The 25942-nt window shown below is 38.0% G+C and overlaps 2 protein-coding genes across 6 annotated transcripts in view; both read right to left on the bottom strand.

The window, feature by feature from the left end:
• Positions 1-5037, bottom strand: part of fgd4a (FYVE, RhoGEF and PH domain containing 4a) — a 56155-nt gene extending 51118 nt beyond the window's left edge. Inside the window, exon 1 of the mRNA XM_079621059.1 lies at positions 4675-5037. Coding sequence (XP_079477185.1) covers positions 4675-4786 — 112 coding nt within the window. The 5' untranslated portion in view covers positions 4787-5037. The remainder of the gene's footprint in view (positions 1-4674) is intronic.
• A 730-nt stretch (positions 5038-5767) lies between these two features.
• Positions 5768-25942, bottom strand: part of bicd1a (bicaudal D homolog 1a) — a 34958-nt gene continuing 14783 nt past the window's right edge. The window contains exons 2-9 of one of the 5 annotated variants that reach the window (XM_079621056.1): positions 23684-23896; positions 20149-20301; positions 18765-19241; positions 13487-14593; positions 13235-13386; positions 12652-12862; positions 8498-8573; positions 5768-7582 (exon numbers count right to left, since the gene is read on the bottom strand). In XM_079621056.1, the coding sequence (XP_079477182.1) occupies positions 8526-8573; positions 12652-12862; positions 13235-13386; positions 13487-14593; positions 18765-19241; positions 20149-20301; positions 23684-23896 (2361 nt within the window). In that variant the 3' untranslated portion in view covers positions 5768-7582; positions 8498-8525. The other 4 variants (XM_079621055.1, XM_079621053.1, XM_079621057.1 and 1 more) reach the window with 4 other exon arrangements.

The raw sequence follows: 25942 nt of genomic DNA, 5'->3' as shown, positions 1-25942 counted from the left end.
TATCACATCACAAACCCTGCTACTCCAGAATATGCAATTCAAAACAAAGTCTTTGGCTCTGGTGATGTTGCGACAACAGATCTGTCTCACCGGAGTCTGACCCGAAACCCCTAAAACACTGACTTCAGTGTCACAGAGGACACATGGGATTTAGTGAAGTGCCACCAACAGTTAATAGTTACCTTTAACAACAACTTGTGTTAGTGGAAACTAACAAAACTAGCTCATTTAATCAAATCCCAAAAGTTTGAAGAGAAAAGCATTTCTAAAAATACATAGAGCATACATTTCAGGAAATAGCTAGGTTCTGTCTGCTTTTTCCTTTTTATGTGCAGTCAACTCTATTCTTATTCTTATTCTTTCTTTCTTTATTTCTTTCTTTCTTTCTTTCTGCACATATATTCTTCACTATTATTTTTTATTTGTGTGACTGATTCAGAGAATTATCTTGATTTCTCGACATGTCAAAACAAATGCTGATAGCGCATGCCACAAATGCTCGCATCAAATTCAAGGCACTGATGTTTGCCTATAGAACAAGCACTGCACTTGCAAGACGGCAAGGAGGAGCGAATGTAATTTGGGCCTAATGGGTGGAGCTAGAACATCCAACCCTCTAACCTTACCCACAACTCTATCCCTCCACCCCATTAGACGTCCAGAGAGGTGGAGCTGGACATCATTTGACTCTCCAGTGAGCACCACTTGGAGAAAAGCCTGCGTTCTGAAAGTGAACGGCGCCTTGTGGTGCCATCCCAAAGAGGGACAAAATCATTTTCACTGACCTTTACCTTGACTGTTCCAAACTGGTGGAATGACCTACACATCTCAACTCGAGTCTTTAGCCATTTTCAAGAAACAGCCGAAGACACATCTATTTCATCAACACTTGACCAGTTAATACTGACACTTACTCTCTTACATCTATTTGTAAAAAAAAAAAAAAAAAACCTTGCTACATGTACTGTTCTAAAAAAAAAAAAACCTAGTTCTGGCATAAAACTGTAGCGCAGGCTGATGAGTCTTTGGGTACGTTTACACGACAACGATATGCTTAAAACTGCAGGGGGTTTTTCCTTTGAGGTTGGCGCGTACAGACGACATCATTGTCAAAAACGATCCCCATTCACACGGATCCGTGAAACGACTAAAAACGCTGTATTCTGCTGCCAGGCCATTAGATGGCGATGGAACACTATAGACTGAACACGTAATACACATTATGTGCATGACGTCATCGTCTTCAGAGATTTGCAGGTTTTTTTTGCGTTTTCAGGCACCCAAAATGCCGCTGTGCATAAAAATGCTTTATGTTGTGTAAATAAACGTCAGTTTTTAGTTGAGTTCAGTTTTCAGTTGAGAACATAGTGTTGTGCTGTTGCATCAGCGTCCAATGAGCTGCGGCTCAACATTCAAACAAATACCGGTGTGTTTCTGGTAGCAATATGCAGTGCGCTTTCAGAAACCCTCCACCTTCCCCAGCTCCACCAGTATAGATCTGCTACAGGGGTTAAATAATGTTAGCAGCAGCATGTCTTACACAATCACAGCTATGTCTGTGAATGTATTGGCAGTAGCAAGTCTCTGTACTTGCTCTACAGCAGCAGCAGCGTAGCAGATCTATTCGGCCAAGGCCAACATTAAACATTGCCATATCTATTACCAATCTCCAGAGAGTTGTCATGACAGAACTGGGACTAGTCACAGCACTTGCATATTGTTGCCCTATTGTTGGTTTGATTGCTTGCCCTCCTAATTTTTAAGTTGCTTTGAATAAAAGCGTCTGCTAAATGCAGTAGTATGTTCCAGCACAACCGGAGGCTGCAGTTTCAGGACCCTAGTTCTAGGATCTCAGTTCCAGGACGCTAGTTTTTTGTGACAGCGCCACCTACCGAACTGGGTGATATAGCGGCGGCTGCGGTTTCAGGACCGCAGTTCTAGGATCCAGGTGGTTTAGTTTGTACATAGTATCAAGATCCACCTATTATCTTAAGTCTTGATAGAAAATGTTTTTTTATGTTAACAAATAAGATTATGGAATAGAAAAGCTCCTGCAGCAGGTGGATTCGAGCAACAATTAGCATCAAGCTACATGACACAATTTAAAAGATTAATATTACACTTTAAACCACCATCGAGTATTTGTATCATATTCCGGTCGCGGTTTAAAAAAAAGATGTTGAAATAGGTTATATTTATAATTTTTATATGCAGCTAATTATGGCTACACCTTGCTTAGTAATACTGTAAACATTCTTTATTCATATGAAAATACCGAAAATCACACACAAACCACATACTCGAAAGCGTGTATTTATTAGTTTCTTGTTTCAGCTTTGTTATCACGGAGGTCAGAATGAGGAAGTGTACACAGCACCGCGTCATGCAGAATCGCATGGTAAATTCAGATAGCATAATTCAGTAGAAAATGAATAGAAATGTTATTATGTATGACAAAATATTTTACAAACATGTGATGATGATAAATCATTATTTCTCCAAATATGCGCACCATTGCTAAGAGCCCTGGCGAATGCTGTTGCATGACTGCTTTATGAGTGATGATTTCTATTCAAAACAACGAACGTTACAGAATACAGATTAATAATTTTGCACTCCTGTCATAAATTAAGAAATGAATGTCACTGCAAACCAGTTTTACCATAAACAGTGGTCAACTATCGAAGCTGGAGTCTTAAATCTTTCTAATGATGCTCAGTTTGTCCAGATCAAATAAGTAAGAGTGTGATGTTTTAATGAGTAATGAATGTTGAACAACAATAATCTGGGGCCGGTTAAAGGTTAAATTAGTGTTTTTTGTGATCCAGTTTGGTAGGTGGCGCTGTCATAGAAAACTGGGGTCCTGGAACTGCGGTCCTAGAACTGGGGTCCTGAAACTGCAGCCTCCGGTTGTGCAGGAATACCCTTCTCGCTAAATGCTTAAATGTAAAAATGTAAATGTCTAAGAACTTTCACAGCCATTTAGGATAACTTTTAGTAATAAGATGCACATAAATACGCCCCCTGATCAGCTCTAATATATTATAAATTCTACTATAAATTGTACAGAATTGTTTGGTAATGTTGGAGACATTGCATTTCAATTTGTATTTTTGCATAGTTTCACGTTGGAAGCTAATTAACTAAACAAATTCCTCCTGAGAGCTATGTGAATCAGCAAAGATCCAACTTCTAACTATTCAACTCCCAAAGACTTCAACAACAATGTAACTCCACTGCGAGCTCCTCACGCTCATTCCGATTCACTGAACAGTAAAGATAACAAGCACAGAAAAGAAAGTGGATCTTCACCGGATAAATAAATGAGACCGGGAAACCCACTGCAGCCTCTTCAGTAAGATACAGTACAGAGTTCTCTGAACTGACAATAGTGAATAGCCGGCCTTAAGAATAAACACTGTATTATTATAAAGATAATCAAATCACTTTTTGCCTGACCTAAATAAATTAAAATAGAACCTTAAAATTTAATTCATATGCAACAATATCCAAAGGAACAATGTTTTGCTTTTGTTGAAAGGCAAATGATGCAGTGGCATTCATCCAGTCACAGTCACTGTCACACTGGACTCTATGGCACCAATTGACTTCTATACATCAGTGTTTGTACGGTGCCATGCAGAGTATTCTTGACAGTATAGGCTGTTATCCCTATAAACACAGACTGACTAAATCCAGTTCTTGCACATTCCCTGACCTTAAGCTACAGAATTATGCATGCTGGTTCAGATGAGACCTGTCACTATTGCACTGCAAACACTATAACGCAACTCGTTGGGACTTGTTCATTCTCATACCGAGCTTTCAGTACAAACAGGGCTTTCATCCAAAGAAGAAAATGGAGTCTGGCATTTATTGGAATGCACTTTCCCAAATCTCTTGTGTGCTGTCAGAGATTAAGGCAAACTATGATCATGAATTTGAGCACGAAAAGATTGTATGAATGGTTTTATATTAAAAATAGCTAAGAGAACTATTTAGACACCTCAAAAAGTAGATCTGTTGCCGTTTTTTTATTGATTTAATTTATTTATTTTTGCCCAAAATAAATATTTAATGTTTAAGCTATTTTATATATATATATATATATATATATATATATATATATATATATATATATATATATAAAGTACATGAAAAACATTTTTCTGAAATAGATGCTGTATAATACAAATATAATACAAATATAATAAACATTCTGTGGGTTCAAATACACAAATATTTTGCAAGTAAAAACATGTCAAGGGCTGATAATTAAGACCTGATCGTGGCAACGATGTAATGTTAAATGTAGGCTATCTAAATTGTAGCTATAGGCGCCTATCATAGGCTACTTATAAAAGTAGATTATCTGGGCAGGAGAAGTACAGTAAGAAAAAATGACTCACCCTGATATGACATTTTGGTCATATCCCCCACCTAAAAAATATAATTACAAAAGTTTTAGCTATAGGCCTATCGTGTGTCGTTATCACATGCTGCCATTTCTAATAATTTCCAAGCTGACCGAAGGAAATATTTCCACAAGCCTGACAAGATAGCAATTTTTCCTGAAGGCTGGCAATGTATCCGGTGTATTGGACGTTTGCCATGAGAAGGATAAGCCCATAAACGGACTATCCGGTCACACCTGACCGCTGCACTTAACGTTACCTGAGGATTCCGGGCATTCCTCCGCCGACCCTCCTGTCTTCTTCGGCTTAGACTTCCTCCTGATAGCGTTTCTCCGCAATTCACTCATGTTTTCTTTAGTTCGTTCCAACATTTAAAAGACTTGTTTTACAAATTGAATCCTTTAGTCTACTTAAAAAACGGTCGTTGTACGTCCACACAGCATTCCAGCGAAGTCCTTGTCTGCGACAGTAAGCGGTCTCTAGTGTTACGTAAAAGTAAAGCGAAACGTTTGGTTTAGTGTTTTCTTCAGATTATTTGGCTGCCAGCCTGCCACAGTGCACCGCACCACCACTGAGTCAATCATTATCGCTTTATCAGCCCATATCACCGCCCTCTAACCGCTCTGATAACACGATTGGTCCAGTCATTTCCTCTGTGCTCTGACCCCTCTGTTTATTTTGACTTAACGACCTCAAAAGTTTGTGGGGATTTGATAAATCAATGAGTCGAATCTTTTGAATACATACCGCTTCCAATGAAATTGGACAGATTGAGACGAATTTTGAATCCTTGCCAGGGGGATTCTCTGCTTTGAAGAATAACTAGACAAAAACGAAACAAAAACATGTAGACTATAAAGGGTGATGAAATAAAATAAACAAATAGTTAAAAATACGAAGCTTATAGGCAATCATTTTCTGAAGAAAAAAAACTATGTGGGGATTTTGATTCGTCTCAGTGAGTCGAATCTTTTTTATCCTGTTTCCCTAAACACAGCTTAGCCAATCAAATTAGAGGATCTAGAGACTGTTGTACACTATAAAGTTGATTGGGGTTATTAAATAAAAGTGAAAATGATCAAATGTACAGAAATTGTAAAGAAAACGTAATTGCAATAAAATGAAAGTGCTTTTACTTTTTATTTTTGTTGCAACATTTTTATAAAAGCAATAATTATAAAGCAATAATTTTAACAATATGAGTTGTAAAAATTAGGAGTTTATTTGCTCAGTCCTCACTAGACCATGGTGCAAACACAAATGTGTGCTGTGATATACAGTATATGCAAAAAAAAAAAAAAAACTTTCACACACATTTTGTCTCAATCAGGACACGAGTCAATGTTATTTTTACATTTTATTTCACGAAAAACTTATGTGGCTTATGACTGTATACAGAAAAATATCCTGCGGCAAGATCATGCTTTCACCGGTCCACACCATGTGACATTGTGGGTGTTATTCACTATATTTCCCTTCAGAGGCAGAAAATCTACCACAATGTGTAGTTAATAAAACTGAAACTCCTCTTGTCTTATCGGAAATGCTCGAAAAGAAATGAATATAGTCTAAAACACCAAAAGAATGGGGTAGACTGAACAGAAACTGAGAACTGGGAGCTAAAAGAGATTGTGAATGAGACCATTTATCTTAAATCGTTCTTTGTATGTCATTACATAGACATAGCTTTGTTCTAGTTCCACAATGGAGATAGTTATGCTTTGAGAAGCTGCTGATTGTATTCTTCATCTAGACACATTAATAACCTTTCAGTCAATCAACGAGACTGAAAATGTGTTTTTGTGGTTTACTGCTGTATAAAAACAATGACATCTGATATTTAACCCTGCTGGTACAAATCACGGTGTGATTGGAGGAGAGATGACCAAATGATTTAAAATGATCCTGTGCCTGTTTCAAAATGCATAGATAAATATGTTTGTGCTTTATATAAGTTTAAGATTAGATATAACTTAAAGAGAAAATGAAACCGAGAGAGGAGGAGATATGTACTGTAAAGAGATATTCTATTGAATATGGGATACTAATATGTATGCTGTTTATGGAGCAGATCGGAGAGTAATAAACCCACATCATGTTCAAATTTAGCAGCGTACTGGGATCAAGCCCCATTCAAGCTATAACATCACTTCCTCAAACATGATTTTTGCCCATCAGGTACTAAACTAGGCCTACATGTCCACTCAATCCTCAAAGACTTATCTGACATTACTTCAGCGATAGAAAAAACACAATTAAGGTATAAAATATAATCTTTATGCATATGCATATGCAGGGCAATAAACGTTTAAAAAAGGACAAAGAAACAAATTCCATGTGCAATTACGTTAAAGAAGCTGAGAGCAAAACTCAATTGTATTATCACTTAAAAAACGCAAACATCACTTCAGGAGATTGAAGGTCGAAATAAAAGTCACTCAAATATCACATTGACCATTGTTTCTACTTGTTGAAAGTTACGTCTCAATAGTCCATTTAACCAGTTTCACAAATATCCAACCATTCAATCATCTCTTTCTATAATGTCACACTTTTGTGTGCGCTTTGAAAGTCTAATATTAGCTTAGACTGATAATGGCGCTTAAGTGGCCTTGCATACCGTAATATACTCCTGGGTTGATGTAATGAACACTATTTTTGTGGTTTAAAAGTGTATTTTCAAGCAAAGCTGTATCCGTATCTAAAACCATATTCATATCCAAATAATCAGACATACCACAAATAATATTTAAAAATAAACAAACAAAAACACAAATAAATACATTAAATAATAAATAGATAAATAATTGCATCAATCCATTTTTCCGTTTGCTCTCATCTCACTCAACATGATAATTAGTACTTTCACAATAAGCACCATTGAATAATCATCCAATCTCAGTGATTGGGCGAGAAATTAGGTTGGGCTCCTCTGGGATCAATCACACATGGAGAGGGGCGTCTGATTGGCTGGAGGTCATGATTGACTGATGTGCCCCGCCCCCCTTCATCTGTCTCTGTAAGGATAGGCCACTGACAGTTGATTGACAGGAGGCTAAGGGCCAAAAAGATGAGAACGATGGGCCAGACAGTCGAAAGGGTCACATGGAAGTCTGGAGTTGGCCGCAGGTATCTGGTCCTCTTGAAGAGCTAACAACACATTAGGACTACCAAGAGACAAACGGCACAGCCAGAAGAGAGAAAAAAGAGAAACAGAGACCATAAGTTGCTGTAAAATGAAATCGCCATATTCTGTTCCCTGTTAATATTGAGGAATTGCTATAGAAAAAGAATCATGTAAATAATTCATTCAGTAGCTCTGACATAAGCATTAACTCACTTTTGACAGACACACAGGGGCACATGCAAAAGCTAGTAGCTTTTAAGCAGGCAAAGTATTTGGGAAGAAGAAAGGAATGTTGTCGGCACAGGGATGAGAGGGCATCTTCATTTTTTATTTGCATACACTACCGGTCAAAAGTTTGGAATAATTCAAATGTTAAAGAAGTCACTTTAACAGTCGACTCACCAAGGCAGCATTTATGTGCTGTTCTGTATTGAAATACATATTAAAATGTAAATTATTCCTGTATTATTTCCAGCAGCCATTACTCCAGACTTCAGTGTCACATGATCCTTCAGAAATCATTCTAATAGGCTGATTTGGTACATTTATTATTGGTGCTCAGTTAATAATAACGGTAAAGTAGAAATCTTTTGTTACTTTATAAATGTGTTTACTGTCACTTTTAAACAATTTCATGCATCTTTTTTTTGTTTTAAACCGTAAAACTTTTAAATGGTAGTGTATCACGGTTTACATTTTCTCAACATTGATAATGATAAAAAAAAAATCTTAAGCACCAAATCAGCATATTAGAATAATTTCCGAAGGATCATCATCAACATTTTTTTTTAATCAGTAGTGTTTTTCAATTGCATTGTAAAAGTGTGACCAAGTGGGTGGTGCTGTTAACAATACTTGTGACTGCATGGCCCTACAGTAGGTGTGACATCTTTCTTTGTGAGAAATAGAGTGAGAGGACGCAGCATAGAGCAAGTTCCTCCAAAGGACGGGTTACCTGTGGCCCGTAGATGCCCTCCCGCGCCTCAGTTGTGGGGAGGTTGGCGGTACTGAGGCAGAAGGCTGCTGACAATCTAAGAGAGACTGATAAATTAGACAGATATACAGAGGTGTGACAGTCAGGGTTAGTGACACAAACACAGACATAAACGGGCACAGAGGAAAATATGACATGGCCTAACAAGCATGGGTGTGATTCTGTGTTAATCTCATGCAGAATCACACGCAGAGCATGTAGAATGAGAGAAAGTAACACGATATTATGAGCTGTTATACTAACTAACACCTAATATAATATTTGCGTACATTCATGACGAATGCCAGGTGCAGAGATAGAAGGAAAGCAAGGTGGATTAACCTTCTGTTAAACAGAGAAACACTATCGTTCCAAAGTTTGGGGTCGGTAAGATTTTTGTAATGTTTTTGAAAGAAGTCCTTATGCTCACTAAAGCTGTATTTGTTTGATTAAAAATGCAGTAAAAACAGTTAAATTGTGAAATATAATTACAAATTAAAATAACCGTTTTTATTTTTAAATATTTTTAAATGTAATTTATTGCTGTGATGGTAAAGCTGAATTTTCAGCATCATTACTCCAGTCTTTAGTGTCACATGATCCTTCAGAAATGATTTGATGCTCATTGCTTAGCAATGTTGAAAACAGTTGTGCTGCATAATATTTTTGTGGAAACCGATACTTTTTTTCAGGATTCTTTGATGAATAGAAAGTTCATATTCAACAGTATGTTGTATATTCAAAAAATGTCATTACCGCCACTTTCAATTAATTTAATGCATCTTTTCCAATTAAATGTATTAGTTTCTTAAAAAAAAATATATATATACAGACTTCAAACTTTTAAACGTCAGGCACAAATGATATACAACAGTGCTGCAGCTTTGTTAATGAGAGAGTGCATATACACACGTTTACATTTTTAACAAGACAAAAAGTAAGGTTTAAAACATTATAGGTGATGCTGTCTAGCTAAGAGCACATATAAACATCTAGAGCAATATATAGACATTTAAATAATTTTTAATTTTTTAATTTTACCATTTCAATGTGCGTAGTTCTTGTGCAAAACTCGTCGTCATGATGCTAGTGTTTTATGTGTGGTTGTCAGGGCATTGCTAGCATTACCAGTATACATTTTTGAAAACGTTGCTATGCACTTGTTAGGTTGGAATGGGTTGTTGTTTGTATAAAGGCATTACGGACATAACCATCTCCATACTGCAAACAATTATAACTACAGCCCCAATATGATAAAAAAAACTACTATTGCTCTGTGGTTTGATTAACATGGGCAAAACAGCATTTGACACGTTCAGTAATGGGCAAAGGTTGTGAAATTTAGAAACACTGACACCCGCAGGCAGAGATTGGAAACGTCCACTGCTCTTTCAGGGGCAATACCAGGAATAATAAAAAGTGTTTTTATGTTACGGGGTATCGTTACTGTTGTAATCTATTTATAAAAGTGTTACGCCTCTAGAGCATGAATGTAATCGATTTATTTGACATACTGTACATTGTGACATATTACTTCAAGGTGACACAGGTGAAGCGGATCAGACTGGTTTCCATTACACTACTAACACTATCTACTGAGTCACATTATACACAATACACATCACATATCTTTAAGCAAGGCACAGGAAACAGCAAATTTAGAAAACGAAACTAGACCTGAAATCTCTGATCACTCGTAGGAAAAACACCTCTCTTTTCCAAAGGCTTGTCTTTACATGTAAATTGAACCGCTTTCTACCATCAGAACTGCATGATAGCATAATACCACAGAACTGTGGTATCTCGGTCAGTCTTGATTGAGCAATACTAACACAGATGTTCTGAACCTTCGACTTGTCAAATGCTTTTTGGCCCACAGCTTCTTAAACAAAGGTCATTCTAAAAAGCGAGTGCCATTTTTGTATTATATATGAAAGTAAAAGTTGTCATCCATTATTTGTTGCAAATTTTTCTGGCATTCTCCTTGCTACATTAGCAAATATTCACATTTTGATGAAGAAATATGTAAATAAAAAGTAGCATTTCTCTCTATATTTTTTTTATTCATTTAATAAATGAGTGAGTGGACAATAAGTGTTAATTTCCTGAAAAGATTAATGGGATTACATTTATTTAATATTCATTGATTTAAAAAAACAAACAAAAAACAGTAATATAAATATAAACATTGATCAGCGAACATAAACAGAAGCTCAACCACACTTGCTTGATGCGTTAGAACAAATCTCATTGGTTCTTGCAGAAGTTCAAACGTGCTGCGTAACACAAGAATGAACCTCATTGGTTCTCGCACATCAAGCGTACAAGCTTGAGCCTCGTTTACAACAACTGATGTGTGAGTTGATGAATGTTTTATTATGTTCATCATATAAAGCGATTGTGTCTCTTCATAAAATTTGGGCATCTCTTTATGAACTTTTTGAAGCGTCAAAGTGGTAGTTGCGTAAAGCGTAGCTTGTCAATGGAAGGACAGAAAGCTCTCAGATTTCATCAAAAAGATCTTCATTTGTGTTCCGAAGATGAACGAAAGTCTTATGTGTTTGCAACGACATGAGGGTCAGTAATTAATGACAGAATTAAATTTTTTGGGTGAACTAACCCGTTTAACCTTGTTAAAATACATTAAAATTCATACATTTAGCTTGAGATGGCACAATACATTTGTTTAAAACTTAAACACATGAGCATGAGAGAATGTTTAAAATCATTAAGAAATTTACTTTATAAAAATCCTTATCAAACTTGAAAAGGCACCAGTTTCTTAGAATGACTCATGAATGAATGACAAATTTGATGTGGCTACAGCTCAGTGAAATGCAGTAGCTGGGCAGCAGGCAGCATATGCAAGAACCCATCCCCGCATTTGCATATGGCAGATCCTGCATTGCCATATGCCGCGTCCATGAATAGAACAGCTCTCTCTGGCACATTTTATCATACAGGGTGCCTTGGGATCTGAGCATTTTCTGTTAGCTGGCACAGCAGTTTGAATTTATCTTTAGAACAGGTTTAATGTGATTATAGATAGGCTACTCCTCATGATTCCAATATAAATCACATTGAAACACTCACAAAGCTTCAAGACTGATGTAATATGGATATAAAGCCAAAGGTAACTGTTCTATCCTTAAATGCACACTGTCACCAGTGGATGGAGCTATAGTTATGTCATATGTGTTGCTTGCTAATGCAAAAAAATGAACTGAAAACTCCATCACACAAACTAACTCCTTGGCATGCAGTATGTAGCACCCATTTCATCGAGCCATGAAATGGAAGCACACATGCAGGGATGATATTCCAATAGATACATGCACCCATCAATACCTGTTTCGCTTTAAGGAATAATTCTTCCAATATGATCCGACATTACTGATGCAGATTCCAGCTATTATGCTAGGAAAACCTGTTTTCTTACCCAGTCCACAAAAAATACATCAAACACAGGTACTGCAATTTCTGATTTAATCTTATTTTATACATTATTATATTAATAAGTACCATCCCACAAAGCCATTATGTGACCCAAATGTATCTAGAGTTAGCAAAACATAATTGTTGAAATTTCAAGTAGTATCAATTATATCCCTGAGTTGAATCAAACATTCATATAAGATGGAAACCAGTCTGTCCTTAAACTGTGTCACCTACTGAGGGTCAGTACTAGGGATTCTGGTAACCCCAGGCTGGACTAGAGAGTTTCTTGACGTAGCCGAAGGCGTGAACTGAGTCACATTGGAGCGCATGCGAGATCTCACGGAACGTGGCGACGGTTGGCGAGCGCCCAGGACAGGAGAACGGTAAGGGGAAGTCGGAGCAGACCTGGGAACGTGAGCATCAGATTGGCCAGAGTCTCCACTATGAACAATATGACAAAACTCTATACTCAACGTCTGTGGGTCTAAGACCAAAGTCTGAGTGCCCAGGTTCCACTGCGACTGGCCGAGGAAAAACGGCTGGGCTGAGGAGGTCCAGGAGGAGGATGGAGAAGGAACATCCAGTGAAGGAGAGCTACAGGCTGATGCAACCGTATTGTTTTGGAACAGACAGGAAGGAGGCTTTGAAACCGATGCAGTGGGACTAGGGGGAGCAGTGAGTGCAGTTCGATGACTTACTTTTTGAGGGCTGCTCTTAATTCTTGGCACTTTTCCTCCACGGCCACAGTACGACTGCTCGTGGTCAAACTCCAGGTCCTCCAGGCGTTGTGTGAGGGCCAGTTTCTGCTGAATGGCCATTCGCAGGAGGGAGTTCAGAGTCTTCTTTTCATCTTCAGCGGCAGCCAGCTGCCTCTGCATCTCATCCAGTTGAATTACGTACTCGTCACATCTAGAGAAAGAGGGAGAGAGAAACTCAAAATGACTCGGATTAAACAAAACATCAGAACACGCTGTACAACAGTGGTTCTCAATCTGGGGGCCTTAGAATGATAAAAAGACAAAACAAGCTTTTAGATATTTTTTATTTTAATTCAACCGATCAAAAACCTTTTTTTTAACATTATTTCCTACCTAGGTGATTTCAGACGAACAGACACGTAGTTTAAGAGTTAGAGCAAGTAGATTTTAAAGAAAGATTGCAAAGATAAAATATTTTTTGAAGAATCATGGAATAATAGGGTCAGGAATGTGTATGTAAAAAGAAAATATTTACAATTTGGATGTCCTCAATTATATTAGACCATAATGGCCGGAAATGTACCTTGTGGCAAACATTGCCCTCAGTGAGGAAAAGGTGGCTGCGTCTTCTTTGAGGGCCTTCAGTTCATTTCTAAGCTTCATCATTGTCTCCGTCACCATGCACTTTTCATTTTCATATTTGCTCTTCAGGTTCGCCAGGGCCACCTCGGCAGTCTAAAAAGAAGTTGTGCGTATGCTTTTCTTTGAGACCAAACACAACAGGAGATATTGGGATGTGTAGCAAAAAACATATAAACTTGACCTTCTACAGTACCTGTTTGTTGGCTTTCAGGACAAGACGCAAGGTGGCGATCTGCTCTCTTTTGGTGCTCAAGAGGGATTTGAGTTTCAGGATCTCCTCCATGCAAATCTCCTTGTCCTTATCGAGGATGGGCGCCAACTCTCGTGCCGCAGCCCTCTGCCTAGACAACTGGAGCGAGCGGTCCACAGCTTTCTGCAGGTGCCTGATCTGGTCACGGATGATCGCGTTGAGGTTATAGATGTTCATGGGCTCCCTGCGGAGATCACCTGTCTCTGGTATTGGGGAGGGCGAATGAGATGAACCATTTATTGGCGAACCAAAGGGGGTTCTGTTGGGACTTCCTGCTTCCCCTTTAGTTCCTTCTCCAAGGGGTTCCTTTGATGGAGAGTCTTGAGGACTCTTGGACATGTCTGAGGAGTTAGCAGCCGCGAGACGGCGAGCTAAACGTGGAGAAAGCAGGGCTCTTGGGTCCTCGGGGCCTTTGAGACTGCCGCTACGCGTGACCCGGCTCTGGCGGTAGTAGTCCAGCATGACGCGGTTCGGCGTCTCGTTGTTGCACAAGCAGACATGGTGGTAGAGCTGAGCAAGTTCCTCACTAAATGTAACCAGCTCGTCCTGAGCTGCGTTCAGCATACCGTTACTTTCGCTAGCCATACCCGAAGCGCACCGGAGCTCTGCTTCCAGACTGCTAACCCGCTCGCGGCCCTCACGGCAGGCTTTCTCCAAACATTTCATCTGCTCTTCGAGAGCCTGGACCTTCCCTTCGCTGTGGTTGCTTTCTTCTGATTGGCTCTCCACAGACTGGTTATATTTTTCCTTCAAAGCCTTAAGCTCCGCCTTCAAGTCAATGACCTCAGTCACGGCAACTCTGTATTTGCACTCCAGAAGCTCTATTCCATTGATGTCCGTCTCATACTCGCAGCAACCGTTTATGGGCCCGTCGGCCTTCTCAGACTCCTCAGTGTCAAACTCCTTGTCGCTGTGTCGCTTCATAGCATTGACACACTCCGTAAGACGGTGAACGCGACTGTGTTGCTCAGTTAAGGCGCCCTGCGTGTGCTGCAGTTGAGTTTGAGATTCCTGCAGGTTGGCAAGCAGAACCGCCTTCTCTCGCTCAACCTAGTAGACAAGAAGACACAGCTAGTTAGCAAATACCAAGAAGGTCTAAAATACTATCGTTAGCATAGCCATTTATTTACACTACCGTTAAAAATGTTGGGATCAGTAAGAGTATTTTTCAAATTAATTAAATACTTTCATTCAGCAAGGATGCAGTAAATCGGTCAAAAGTGACAGTAATTGAGTCATGTCATTTATAATGTTACAAAAGATAAATAAATGCAGTTCAACAACATTGATAATAATAATAAATATTCAGTGAACATCAAATCAGCATATACACGGGTTTCTGTGCAACGTCATCACATAGATGCGTGCATCTAAGAGGCAGAAAGCAACACTCTTTACGGCTATATCTAGCAGAAGCAGAGATGACCCGGAGCTGTTGTGCTGTAAACTAACCTAAATAAATAGAGTATGTCAGGTTTTTATGATTCGCAAACTTAGTTGGACAATTTCATACTAGTCAACTAACTAACGTTTTACATAATGTTATATTAATATGCAAATGAAACACAAGCAAACAGATTCAACTCTGAAATTGCAGTTTATTATTGAGTCAACAAGAATTTACAAACAATGCAAAATCTACGTTAATTACAATGTTCTTTTACAGAACTCGGCATAACATATAGCGGTCTTGCCTCTAGAATGCGCGCGCATCCGGTATTGTTTGTATACAAGAAACCTGTATATTAGAATGACTTCTGAAGGATCATGTGACACTGAGGACTGGAGTAATGATGCTGAAAATGTATCTCTCCGTCACAGTAATAAATTACATTTTAAAATATATTAAAATAGAAAATAGTTATTTTAAATTATACAAATATTTCATAATATACTGTTTTCGATCACATAAATGCAGCCTTGGTGAGCATAATAGATTTTTTCAAAAACATAAAAAAAATCTTACTGACCCCAAACGTATGCAGTCATATTTATCCAAAGTAACTTACAAATGACAAACATCACAAGCCATTTATAATATGTCAAGAATATTTGCAGTACACAATGCCAAGTTTCAAGTACAAACTAAAGTAGTACACGAGTTAATACAAAGAAATGCAGCTCGGCTGGCTATAATACTGTAATATAATGAAAAATTCTTATGTATGCTGCTTCACATCTTATCCCATCTGAACACAGCTACTTTTCAATTGCTGCCAATGGACAAAGATGATTTTTTCGGTCCAGATAATGTAAAGATTTACCGGCAGGTGAGTAAGTGATACTTACCAACCAAACCTTGACTCCTTGGCAAATAAATACAAGGGTTGGATTTCAAAGAAGTGTAGGCTTGAACAATATTTTCTCAAGAATGGTTAGTCCCACTCCCACTAATCACAGAAATGTCAACAAAAAGGCAACCGTCCGTCATTGAATTACATGATACCTTTAAAAAGAGCTTTTCATAGGAGCCTAATTTAATTTAATTCACTTTCTCTAGTAAAGACCTTATCTACAATATTATTGATAGAACATTTTTAAACCAAAAAAACATGGAATATTTCACTTCATCTGAAATTCCACGCAACAGACAGGTGTGATAGTTAGGTGTGTAAGCTTGCTTGTCACAAATTTAGCATAAATGCAGACATGTGATTCCTGTCATTGAGCTCAAGTGCTGCTTAATTGCTTTTTGATCACTCATTGTATCAGAAGCGTCAGCCATCTAATGCTTGAGGCTGAGATAGCGAAACCCAATCGATTATTCACTGGAGAGGATCCAAGAAGAACAATATAGGGGAGGATGAGGAAACACTTTTTGTTTGGATACATGCCAGGCAATTACAGTTGCTTGAGGGGTGAGAAAACAATTCATTATAGCCAAGCAGTGATATAAATGTGTAAAATGCTCATCTAAATAGGAACTAATACTGTGGCAGCTAATTTGTCCAATAGGAGGCTGCAATAACAGGCTTCTGGCTATGTATTTGATGGGAATCCCACATAGCTAGAGAAAACACGACTGCAGCCACATTCCCCAGAGGAGACCATTAAATGCTATATAATGTTATATAATACTTATCATGAAATTGATCTGTTTAGACTATGTGGATGAATTTATGTGTGGTAACATTTTTTTTTTTTTAAATCATACATGACCAAATGGCCATAGTGTTTTCAACCGATCATTACAGATACAGGTAGATGTAATTAATTTGATCTTAAAATTCAAATGATACATTTTAATAAATTATATATTGTTTTATATAATATATGTTTTTATTATATTTAAACATGTACCATTACATTTACTCCTTTAAGCAGCTGATGCGCTCTATGTTTCTGTGTCCGCACTGGCAGATTTTCTATTCTTGTCCCATGCTGTCTTTCTTGCTGAATATGCCCGTGGCGCGCGCGCGCACACACACACACACACACACACACACACACACACACACACACACACACACACACACACACACACACACACACACACACACACACACACACACACACACACACACACACACACACACACACACACACACACATTTCTGTGTCCCGCTTTTACATGGACAGTCACAAAGCACTCGCTCATAATTGTAATCAACCTGACAGTAGCACCCCAAAGCACAAAATAGAACATTGCATTTACTGCATTTAACTTTCCTTCACTCAAATTTACACTTAAACTCTTTAATACCAGGTAAGGTATTTTTGCTAATGAGGAAGGCATCACTTAGATGTCCGTTGAAACTGAGTGGACGCACAATGGTTTATGTCTAAGCTTTAAGGTATCTGTGTTTGTTTATAAAGTAGCATTAGATGCCACCAAAATGTAATGAAAAGTCAAGTTGCCCATTAATGCACTGGATAACAGCTGTTTTCCCCCAAAGCACCCCTCATGTGATGATTTATCTGACTATGAATATCTGGGCAAAAACAGACAAAATATTTACTAAAAAGGCCTGCATGAATTAATGAACAACTAAATAGTCATTCTGACAGACAAAAATAAAAAGAATGGAATAAACAATTGAGAAAAAAAATGTTAGAGGGCATATCAACATGATATTTAAATAAGATCTAGGGCCCTATCTTGCACCCAGCACAATTGACTTTGAACACCGACGCATGTATCATTCCTATTTTGCACCCGCGCACAGCGGACTTTTCCCTCCACAGACGCACGTCGGTAAATTAGGAAATGAACTTGCGCTCCCGGGGGCGGTTCAGCGCAAAGAGGAGGCGTGTTCCGGCGCAAAACTTCAATGGTGCTATTTTCCAGTTTTAGAAAGCAATTGCGCCATTAACCAGGAAAAAAACAGTCTAAAGACAGTGGCGCGTTGCGCGTTAGTGATATGGTATTTTAAGGGCGCGTGCTTGGCCATAATGTTAACCCGCATCCACTTTGATTCTCTAATATAGCCTAAACAGATGCAGCAGTTTTCATTTTTGAAAATCATACATTAGGCTATAACAAGAAAAAAATATTAACACACGAGGGAAATCATTGTTGTGTCCGTGAAGATGTGAAAAAGATCTATCTAGATAAAAAAATAAAAAAATCTAGATTAGGCTACACATTTACTACCCAAAATATACGCCTGTTTAACCGAAGATAATTTGGGTGGGTTTCTCCCATCATCCCCAATGTCACTTCTCTGTGTTTTACGGCCCTGACGAGAACGTCGGTTTCCTCGGCTGTGAATCGCTCCTGCGTGCGCCTGGCAAATCCGCCGTTATAATAGCAATCCGCCATGGAACAAGCGCGTCTGCTCTTAAAGGGAATGTGAGAGGACGCTCTGATTGGTTTATTTCACGTTACGCCCAAACCACACCTATGAATAATGAAGCTACTTCAGACCAACCCCTTTTAGATTTGCGTCGGGCGCAAGAGTCATTTATCCGCCGGGAAAATAGCAACAGCGCCGGGATCCGCCCACAAAGTTACTTGCGCTTTGCACTTTGACACTTGCGTTTCAGATCGTTAAAATAGGGCCCCTAGTGTTAAAATGTAAAGCATTGTAATAAGCTCTTTTCAAATATTTTTTGTGGGGAATTTTTTACGGATTTTCCTGCATTAACTATGTTTAAGATTGATTAATGTGTTTCATTAAAATAAATCCAATTAAACAAATGTTGCTCTCCAGCTTATTTTCATCATCTGGTTTTGTCGCAATCCCTACATATTTTATGCCTTAAGTGTCACGTGACTAACCTGTAGGAGCTGTTGCTTGAGTTTCTGTATCTCAGACAGGTTGAGTTCGCTGAAGAGATCAGAGACGGGGTGCAACACCTCTCCCTTCCTGCCTCCCGGTCGGTGATATTCTCCATTCACCTTTGGTCCATGCCCATTGCAGTCATTACACCGGTTACTGTCCTCATTGTTGGGGCTAGACCCGGATGCAGACGTGCCGTTGGTCGCCGCCTCCTCTGCGAACTTCAAACCCTCCACGGCAGAGATGGCCAGGTGAGTGCTGGCTCCATACACGCTCTCCGTCAGGCTGAGCTGATGGGCCAGCTCCTTTCTGAGATTGTTCTTTTGCTCTCTCTCACTCTTCAGAGCATCCAATGCCTCCTCCAACTGGCCTTCAGAAATATCTTTCAGGCGCAAAGCATCTTCCAGCTGGCTGTTGAGGAGCACCGTCTCTTCTTCAAGTACTTTGATTTCATGCTTTAGACCTTCGTATTCCACCTGTAAATTTGAAAATTATTATATTTATAATTTTGTTTTATTTTTAATTTACTAAATTGCTGACCTCAGTACCTAATATAGCACATAAATAAATATATAAGAATATAATAAAACAAGACATAAACGCTTTTTAGCATTTGAATATATATTTATAGTTAAAACAGATTATAATATTAGAATGTATAATATTTTGTATATTGTTATATATACTGATACTTAAAATCTGTTAAGTAAATATAATTATGGAAAACATTTAGCTGAAATGTCACTAAAGTTTTTTGTTGTTGTTGTTCAATCATTTTTATTTATTTATTATTATTAATACTCTTTTTCTGCAAATTGGTGGGTGTATTCATATTCATTTTACTTAAAAATATGTTATCCAATTACATCTGAGGTAATTTGGCAGTACACACACTGTGATTTCCCCTAAGTAGAACATGTTTATAGGTGAACATGCTTTCCCATCAAATCCTCCTATAAAACCACAGTCCTAACTCTTATCCTCCTAAAATCAGAGAAAATCATTATGAAAATGTTGTTGTAACCACTGAACCCCAGCCTTAAACCTAGCCCTCAAATTTGATTGGTTAATAGGAATGTTGTTTCAGGATCAACAAGGATGGTGATCCAGACCAGAAACATGACCTACTTGGACAAATCATGTTACGCTTGAAGGTACAGCCTGCTTAATTTTAAAGCAGAGGGCTAAACATTTTTGGTGCAAGAAATCTGACAGGCTAGTGTGAAGAAAAACTATTTACAAATATTTACAAAAGCTATGTCCTCTGTAAGTAGCATAGAGCCAATTCATTTAAGTGACTACATGTAAGTATACGCTATAGTGGCTTTTGCTCATATAGAATGACATTGTGTTTCACAATTAGTGTGTGTAAGTAAAGTATACCTGATTCTGCTTTAGTGTTGACACTAGTTTCTGTAGAGTGATGTTCTCCTCCTCCAGTTCAGTGTAGTCCTGCAGCAGTCTGGTCTCTCTGAACTTATACTCTCTTATTTCCTCTCTCATCCTGCTCCTCTGTAGCTCTAAAATCTCATTATTCTGAAAGAGAGAAATGGGAAGGACAACACAGAAAAAAGTGAGTAATTTGGCTTTTTAAGCATGACCCCATTTCAGAAGAAAAGATGACTGACAAAATAAGCTTGCCAATGCTTGATTGAACTGGGAGCCAGTGCAGTTGAAGAAGCACAAGGGTAATGTGTTGGGTCAAGATACGAGCAGCTGAATTTTGTATAAAATTGCAACCTCTTAATGGAATTTGCCGGTAGACCTAAAAAAAGCGCATTACAGTAATCAAGTCTAGATGTAATAAAGCCTTTCTGCATCAGGTTGGAGTGTCGATTAACAGATTTTTAGAATAATTTAAATTAAGAAAGTTATGTTTCACCCATGCCTTTATTTATTTATAAGCAGAGAGAGTTGAAGAGGCAGAAGTGAAATAAGGCTGAGTGCAAATATAAATCTGGGTTTCGAGAGCATAGCAATGACAGCCCAGGCCATACTTCTGGATAATCTGCCCAAGAGGCAGCATATAAATACTATACAGAATAGGACCCAACACTGACCCCAGAGGGACACCTAGTCGTAATGGGACAGTCTCAGATCTATTAGTACCCAGGTACACATGGGGAACGTTCTGAATGTTAAGATGTAAACCAGTTCAATGCAGTGCCAAAAAGTCCAATCCACCTATGCAGTCTGTCCACTGTATTTGTGACACTTGCAATGTATACCGAGGATTTTATGACTGAAAAGAGGGTGGCAATTAATAAACTAAAATATATAATTAGCAGCAATAAATCATATATATCCATTTAGAGTCTCCTTATTTTTATTATACTGGTGGTATGTGGGAGTATGCCATGATGAATCTTTCTAAGCAATAAAGATCCTTTAGGCTTACATATAATAGCATTGTGTTTGGGAGGCAGAGTCTATGATGATACTGATCATGTCCATACTTGTGCAGACAAGAATGCTGGGTAACAAATTGCTTTCCATCAGAGGAAACCCTCAAGTCAGCACTTTCTTCCTCAAAGTTCAATCTATATTGGAAAGCCGAAACAAAAGCTTCTTTAACAGCTGAAACAGAATGTGACAAGCAAGAAGACAAAACATTGTATAAATCTCAATGTGTCTGAGAATGTAGCATTCATCTAAATAAAAGTGAGCCACAATGAGTGGCCAAAAGGTACCTCTCTTTATGGCTTTCTACCAAGGTACCGGCCCTTTTGTGTGCGCCAGCATTCACAGTGTAGTAATCTTTGAAATACTTTAAAACATTCTTCAAGAGCAGATTGCTGGAAAATCACAATTGCTTAGAGAGAACCCCCACCCCCCACCGTTGCACAAACGGGAAAAAACTGCTGATGAAGAGTTAAAGGTGTGGAACAGACATGGGAACAGAGCCAGCCTTGTGAGAAACCTAGATGCTGATTGGACAGTAGGACAGTAGGCATTTTAATACTCTGAACAATCTAATAATCTGAATAATCTTTATGCTACCATTCAAAAGTCTAAGGACAGTAATACTTTTTTTGTCTATTTTTCAAAGAATCCTAAAAAAAAACTGCATAATTGTTATCAAAATTGATAACAATAATAATAAATGTGGTGCTCAAGCCATATCAACAGAATGATTTCTAAGGAGATCATGTGACACTGAAGACTGGAGTAATGATGATCATTAACCTTTTTAATGATGAGTGTATTTGTATGTATATGCATATGTGTGTGTGTGTGTATATATATATATATATATATATATATATATATAATTTGACATCCTATACTGTAGTGTCTATGGAAAAAAATGTGTGTAGACATTCACAACACACATTCTATCTAAATTTAACTGAAGCGGTCTCCAATCAATTCCATTACTGGAAAAAGATCAAACATTGTTAGAGTGTAAGATATTTTTTTGTACACCCTGGAAGATGACCTTCCCATGAGCTGGTATATTGATTACTGCACACAATATCACAGCTCACCCAGAGGATGTGATGTCTCTTTGCATATTTTAAGTAATGCCAGGCCAGTTCAAATGAGCTGGGCATGAACTCCAGGGGATTACTGACCAATTATCTCCCACTACAGCTCTATTGTAGCAGTGGTAATCATGGGCTTCACACACTCAGGGGTCAGGAGCAGTGCAGCACTTCAACAGGAAACCTAGTATGTGCCATGCCAGAAACTGCTGCAGTAATGCTGGTTTAAAGGCTGAAATACTCCACTCACATTATGAAGTACACAAAGGCTAAAATGAACCTAGTGGCATCAAATGGTATTGCAAAGATAATGACTTCCGAAAATCCCTTCCACCCTACCCTCTCTTCCATTGGTCAACAAATAGAAAGACACGTCCCAAACCCGCACAGAAGTCTTTCTTATATTGTTCCTGTACAGTAAACTAGAATATTGAAAAGTATTTTAACATTGATCTTTTTTTTTTAATACTTCCAAGGAATGATGAGCAACTGTCAAACAACTTGTGAAATAGCAGTTATGAATTTTATGGCACACACCATACGTCTCTATTAACAATACATTAACATAAATTGATATACATTAAAAAAAAAAAAATTTGTCTTGACAGAACTGAAATGAAAAAAACAATGCAGGAAAATCATTTAAATCAGGTAATGTCATTTTTTTCTACAGATGAAATATGTCTAGTTTATGTTCAACTGCTTTGCTAAACTACACTTACCAAGAGCAGGAATAAACAAACAATAAATTGATTTCTAAAGCCACTTTTGTAATATCTATTTAATGATTTAAAATGTAAAGTCTGCATGAAATGGAAGTTCCGATAGTCTGTTCTGCCCTATTATGACGTGCATATACGAAGTGAAATGGCTTCTCGAACAAGAAAAAATGTAGGGAGGGACTTGATTTTGTCCATCGAGAATTGATTGGGTGGTTGTGGTTTACTAATGCTGTGATGTCATGTGAGTGACAGGTTGTCCCGCCCTCGCATCAGAGAACATGTCAACATTCAGTGAAGAGAAGAGATGTCGTTCCATTGATTATTTGAGCTATAAATAAATAAAAATGTACTGTGATAATTAACAAGGTATGTGACCACAGGGTGAAAAACTTCATGAAATTCCCTGTCTCATAGGACTGCAGTGGCCGTGTGTGTGTACAGTGTGTCTTTGTGCCGACCTCAGGGTATTTCTCTTATGCCCCAGCTTAGCCATGGATTTGCCCCCTACAATGCACTATGGCGACAGTCTCTGACCCTGATACCAATGACTGCTGACACACTACACGCACACAGACACACTGTCCTCAAAATAACCCGTTGGTCCAAGATAAACTTCATAAAATTAATTACTTTCAGAAAGGGTGTACTAACTTGTACTGTGTAATGTGTGCTGACGGCAGTTCCACCAGTACAAGAAATTACACAGCTCACCTCTCTGAGTTCTTGCACCAGAGCGTTGAGTCGTTCGGTCTCCGCTTGGGCGTTGGAGGTCACGGAGCTGCTCAGTTTGAGCTGGGTTTGAAGGTCCACCAGACGTCCCATGTAATAGGCCTCTTTAGAGGCAGACTCCTGCAGCAACGTCTCTTCGTTTGTCTCACCATCCTCTGCTACTTTACGCTGGGTGGTGTATGCCTGACCGAACGCCTAGAGGAAAATCAACGACAGAGACTGAGGAATAGGGAGGAAAAAAATGGCACATCAGTCTTCAATTCTACAGAAATTTCTACAGAAATTATGGGTATGTTCACAACAGCATACTACCAGGAAAGGATGCATTAAATTGATCAAAAGTAACAGTAAAGACATTTAAAATCAATGCTATTTCTATTTCAAATAAATGCTGTTCTTTTGAACTTCTTGAAGTATCCTGAAAAAAACTTATGTTTTTTCAACATTGATAAAATGATTTTTGAAGGATCATGTGACACTGAAGACTGGAGTAATGATGCTGAAAATTCATCATTATATTCAAAATACAAAAATATTGTAATAATATTTCACAATACAAAAAAAGTCTACTTTTTGCCAGAAAGTGTACAATACATTCAGAGTAACATGCAATGTTCTCAACTCAACCATTCAATATCATTATTGCAAAAGACCCAGAAAAAGTATAATTAAATTAGTCAGATTCATTTTCAAAGTTATAGACTCAGATAATGAATTTGTGTAAACATTGTAGCAAGTTATTTTTTAAAACATATTTCTGTATGCTGCACATATTTTTTAAAAAGTACACAGTATGCAGTTAGCTTTATACTAATATTCCATTCTGAATCTGTTTCAGAAAAACATACTTGAGAACTCTCAACTAGAAGTTTAGGCATATTGAGTCTTTGCATATTTTAACATTGCATAAGAACATAACGATTTATGACAAATGAGAAATCAATTATCACATTGATGGATATGTGCCATTAGCAATTGTCAAGAACAATTACAACAACAACAACAAGTATGTCTCACCGTTACGATTAGATAGTACAATTACAATGTGATGTGTTTGTTAATGTAAGTTTAATGGCAATTAAATAAAAACTGTATTAGTTTACAATTCACAATTGGCTTCTGGTGAAGAGAGCCCACATTTCAACGTCACCTCTTCGCTCACATCACCCTCAAGTGCTGCACTTCAAGGTAACTGAGATAATATTTCAGCTGCTCGCTCTGATCAATAGAAACAGTGTTCCGATTCCCCTGACACAGGTTTTCACCCCATGCAGATCCGGCGCTTCATGACTTAAGCATCCTGTCTTGTTTGGAAGATGACAGTAGACGGTAAACAGGAAGGAGGAATGAGCCAGGTAAAAATCTGTTTTGAAGAGTTATCACAAGGCTCTCACACCTAAATCAGTATATGAGGGTTACTACAAATAATAAGGGTTATTAGATAATTAAATCCTCATTTTATGATTTCTTTACATTACATTAGCACATGTGCAGTACATTATGGTGCATTTTGAAGCATGATGAACACATCTGAAAAGCACATCACATATCATAATCTGCTGGTGCAGGTAATAAACTCTGTGATGTTCCCAATGTACCAGGACCATCTTATGAGCAAAGCATGACTGGGATGCGACCAGCAGAGACCTTCAAAAGAGAAAATCAATTGAAGATGCACTAAAAATCAATTGGAGGCCTAGTAGATGGCACCTTGCAACAAATCTGACTGAAGAGTGGAGGTAGTTAAAAAGTTGCTGATGTGGATTTAGAAATTGTCAAAGAATTAAAGGACAAGTTCGGTATTTTACACTTAAAGCCCTGTTTTCAGATCGTTTCTGATTAAATAGAACGGTTAAGTTTAAAATTTGGACAGATGCTGTTGTCCCGAGAATTTTCGTTTTCTTTCGCTTTCCCCCCCACCTCCACAATGGCTGCATAGGTGCACAGGAATAATCCTTCCTAAAACGCATTAAACTTTCGTTTACAAAGACGTGAAACTCAGAGTGGTCAGGGGTGTTCACTGATATGCTCACACAAAAATCGCTGCAAAAGATGCTCAGAATCATTTGTGCAATTCGGAAAAAATTGTACAGAAGTACAAAGGTAATACCTGAAAAAGCTTAATAGGGGAACTTTAAGAAATACAATATTTCAAAAAATAGTTTGGGTAAATCCAAAACATGGAATTATATGTAAATATATTTATACATTTAAAGATTAAAAAAATATATGTTTTGCAGT

The sequence above is a fragment of the Phoxinus phoxinus genome (assembly GCF_949152265.1).
Source record: "Phoxinus phoxinus genome assembly, chromosome: 8".
In the NCBI taxonomy this organism is placed as follows: domain Eukaryota; kingdom Metazoa; phylum Chordata; class Actinopteri; order Cypriniformes; family Leuciscidae; genus Phoxinus; species Phoxinus phoxinus.
The sequence above is the reverse complement of the archived record's forward strand: the minus strand, read 5'-3'. Positions and strand labels throughout refer to the sequence as shown.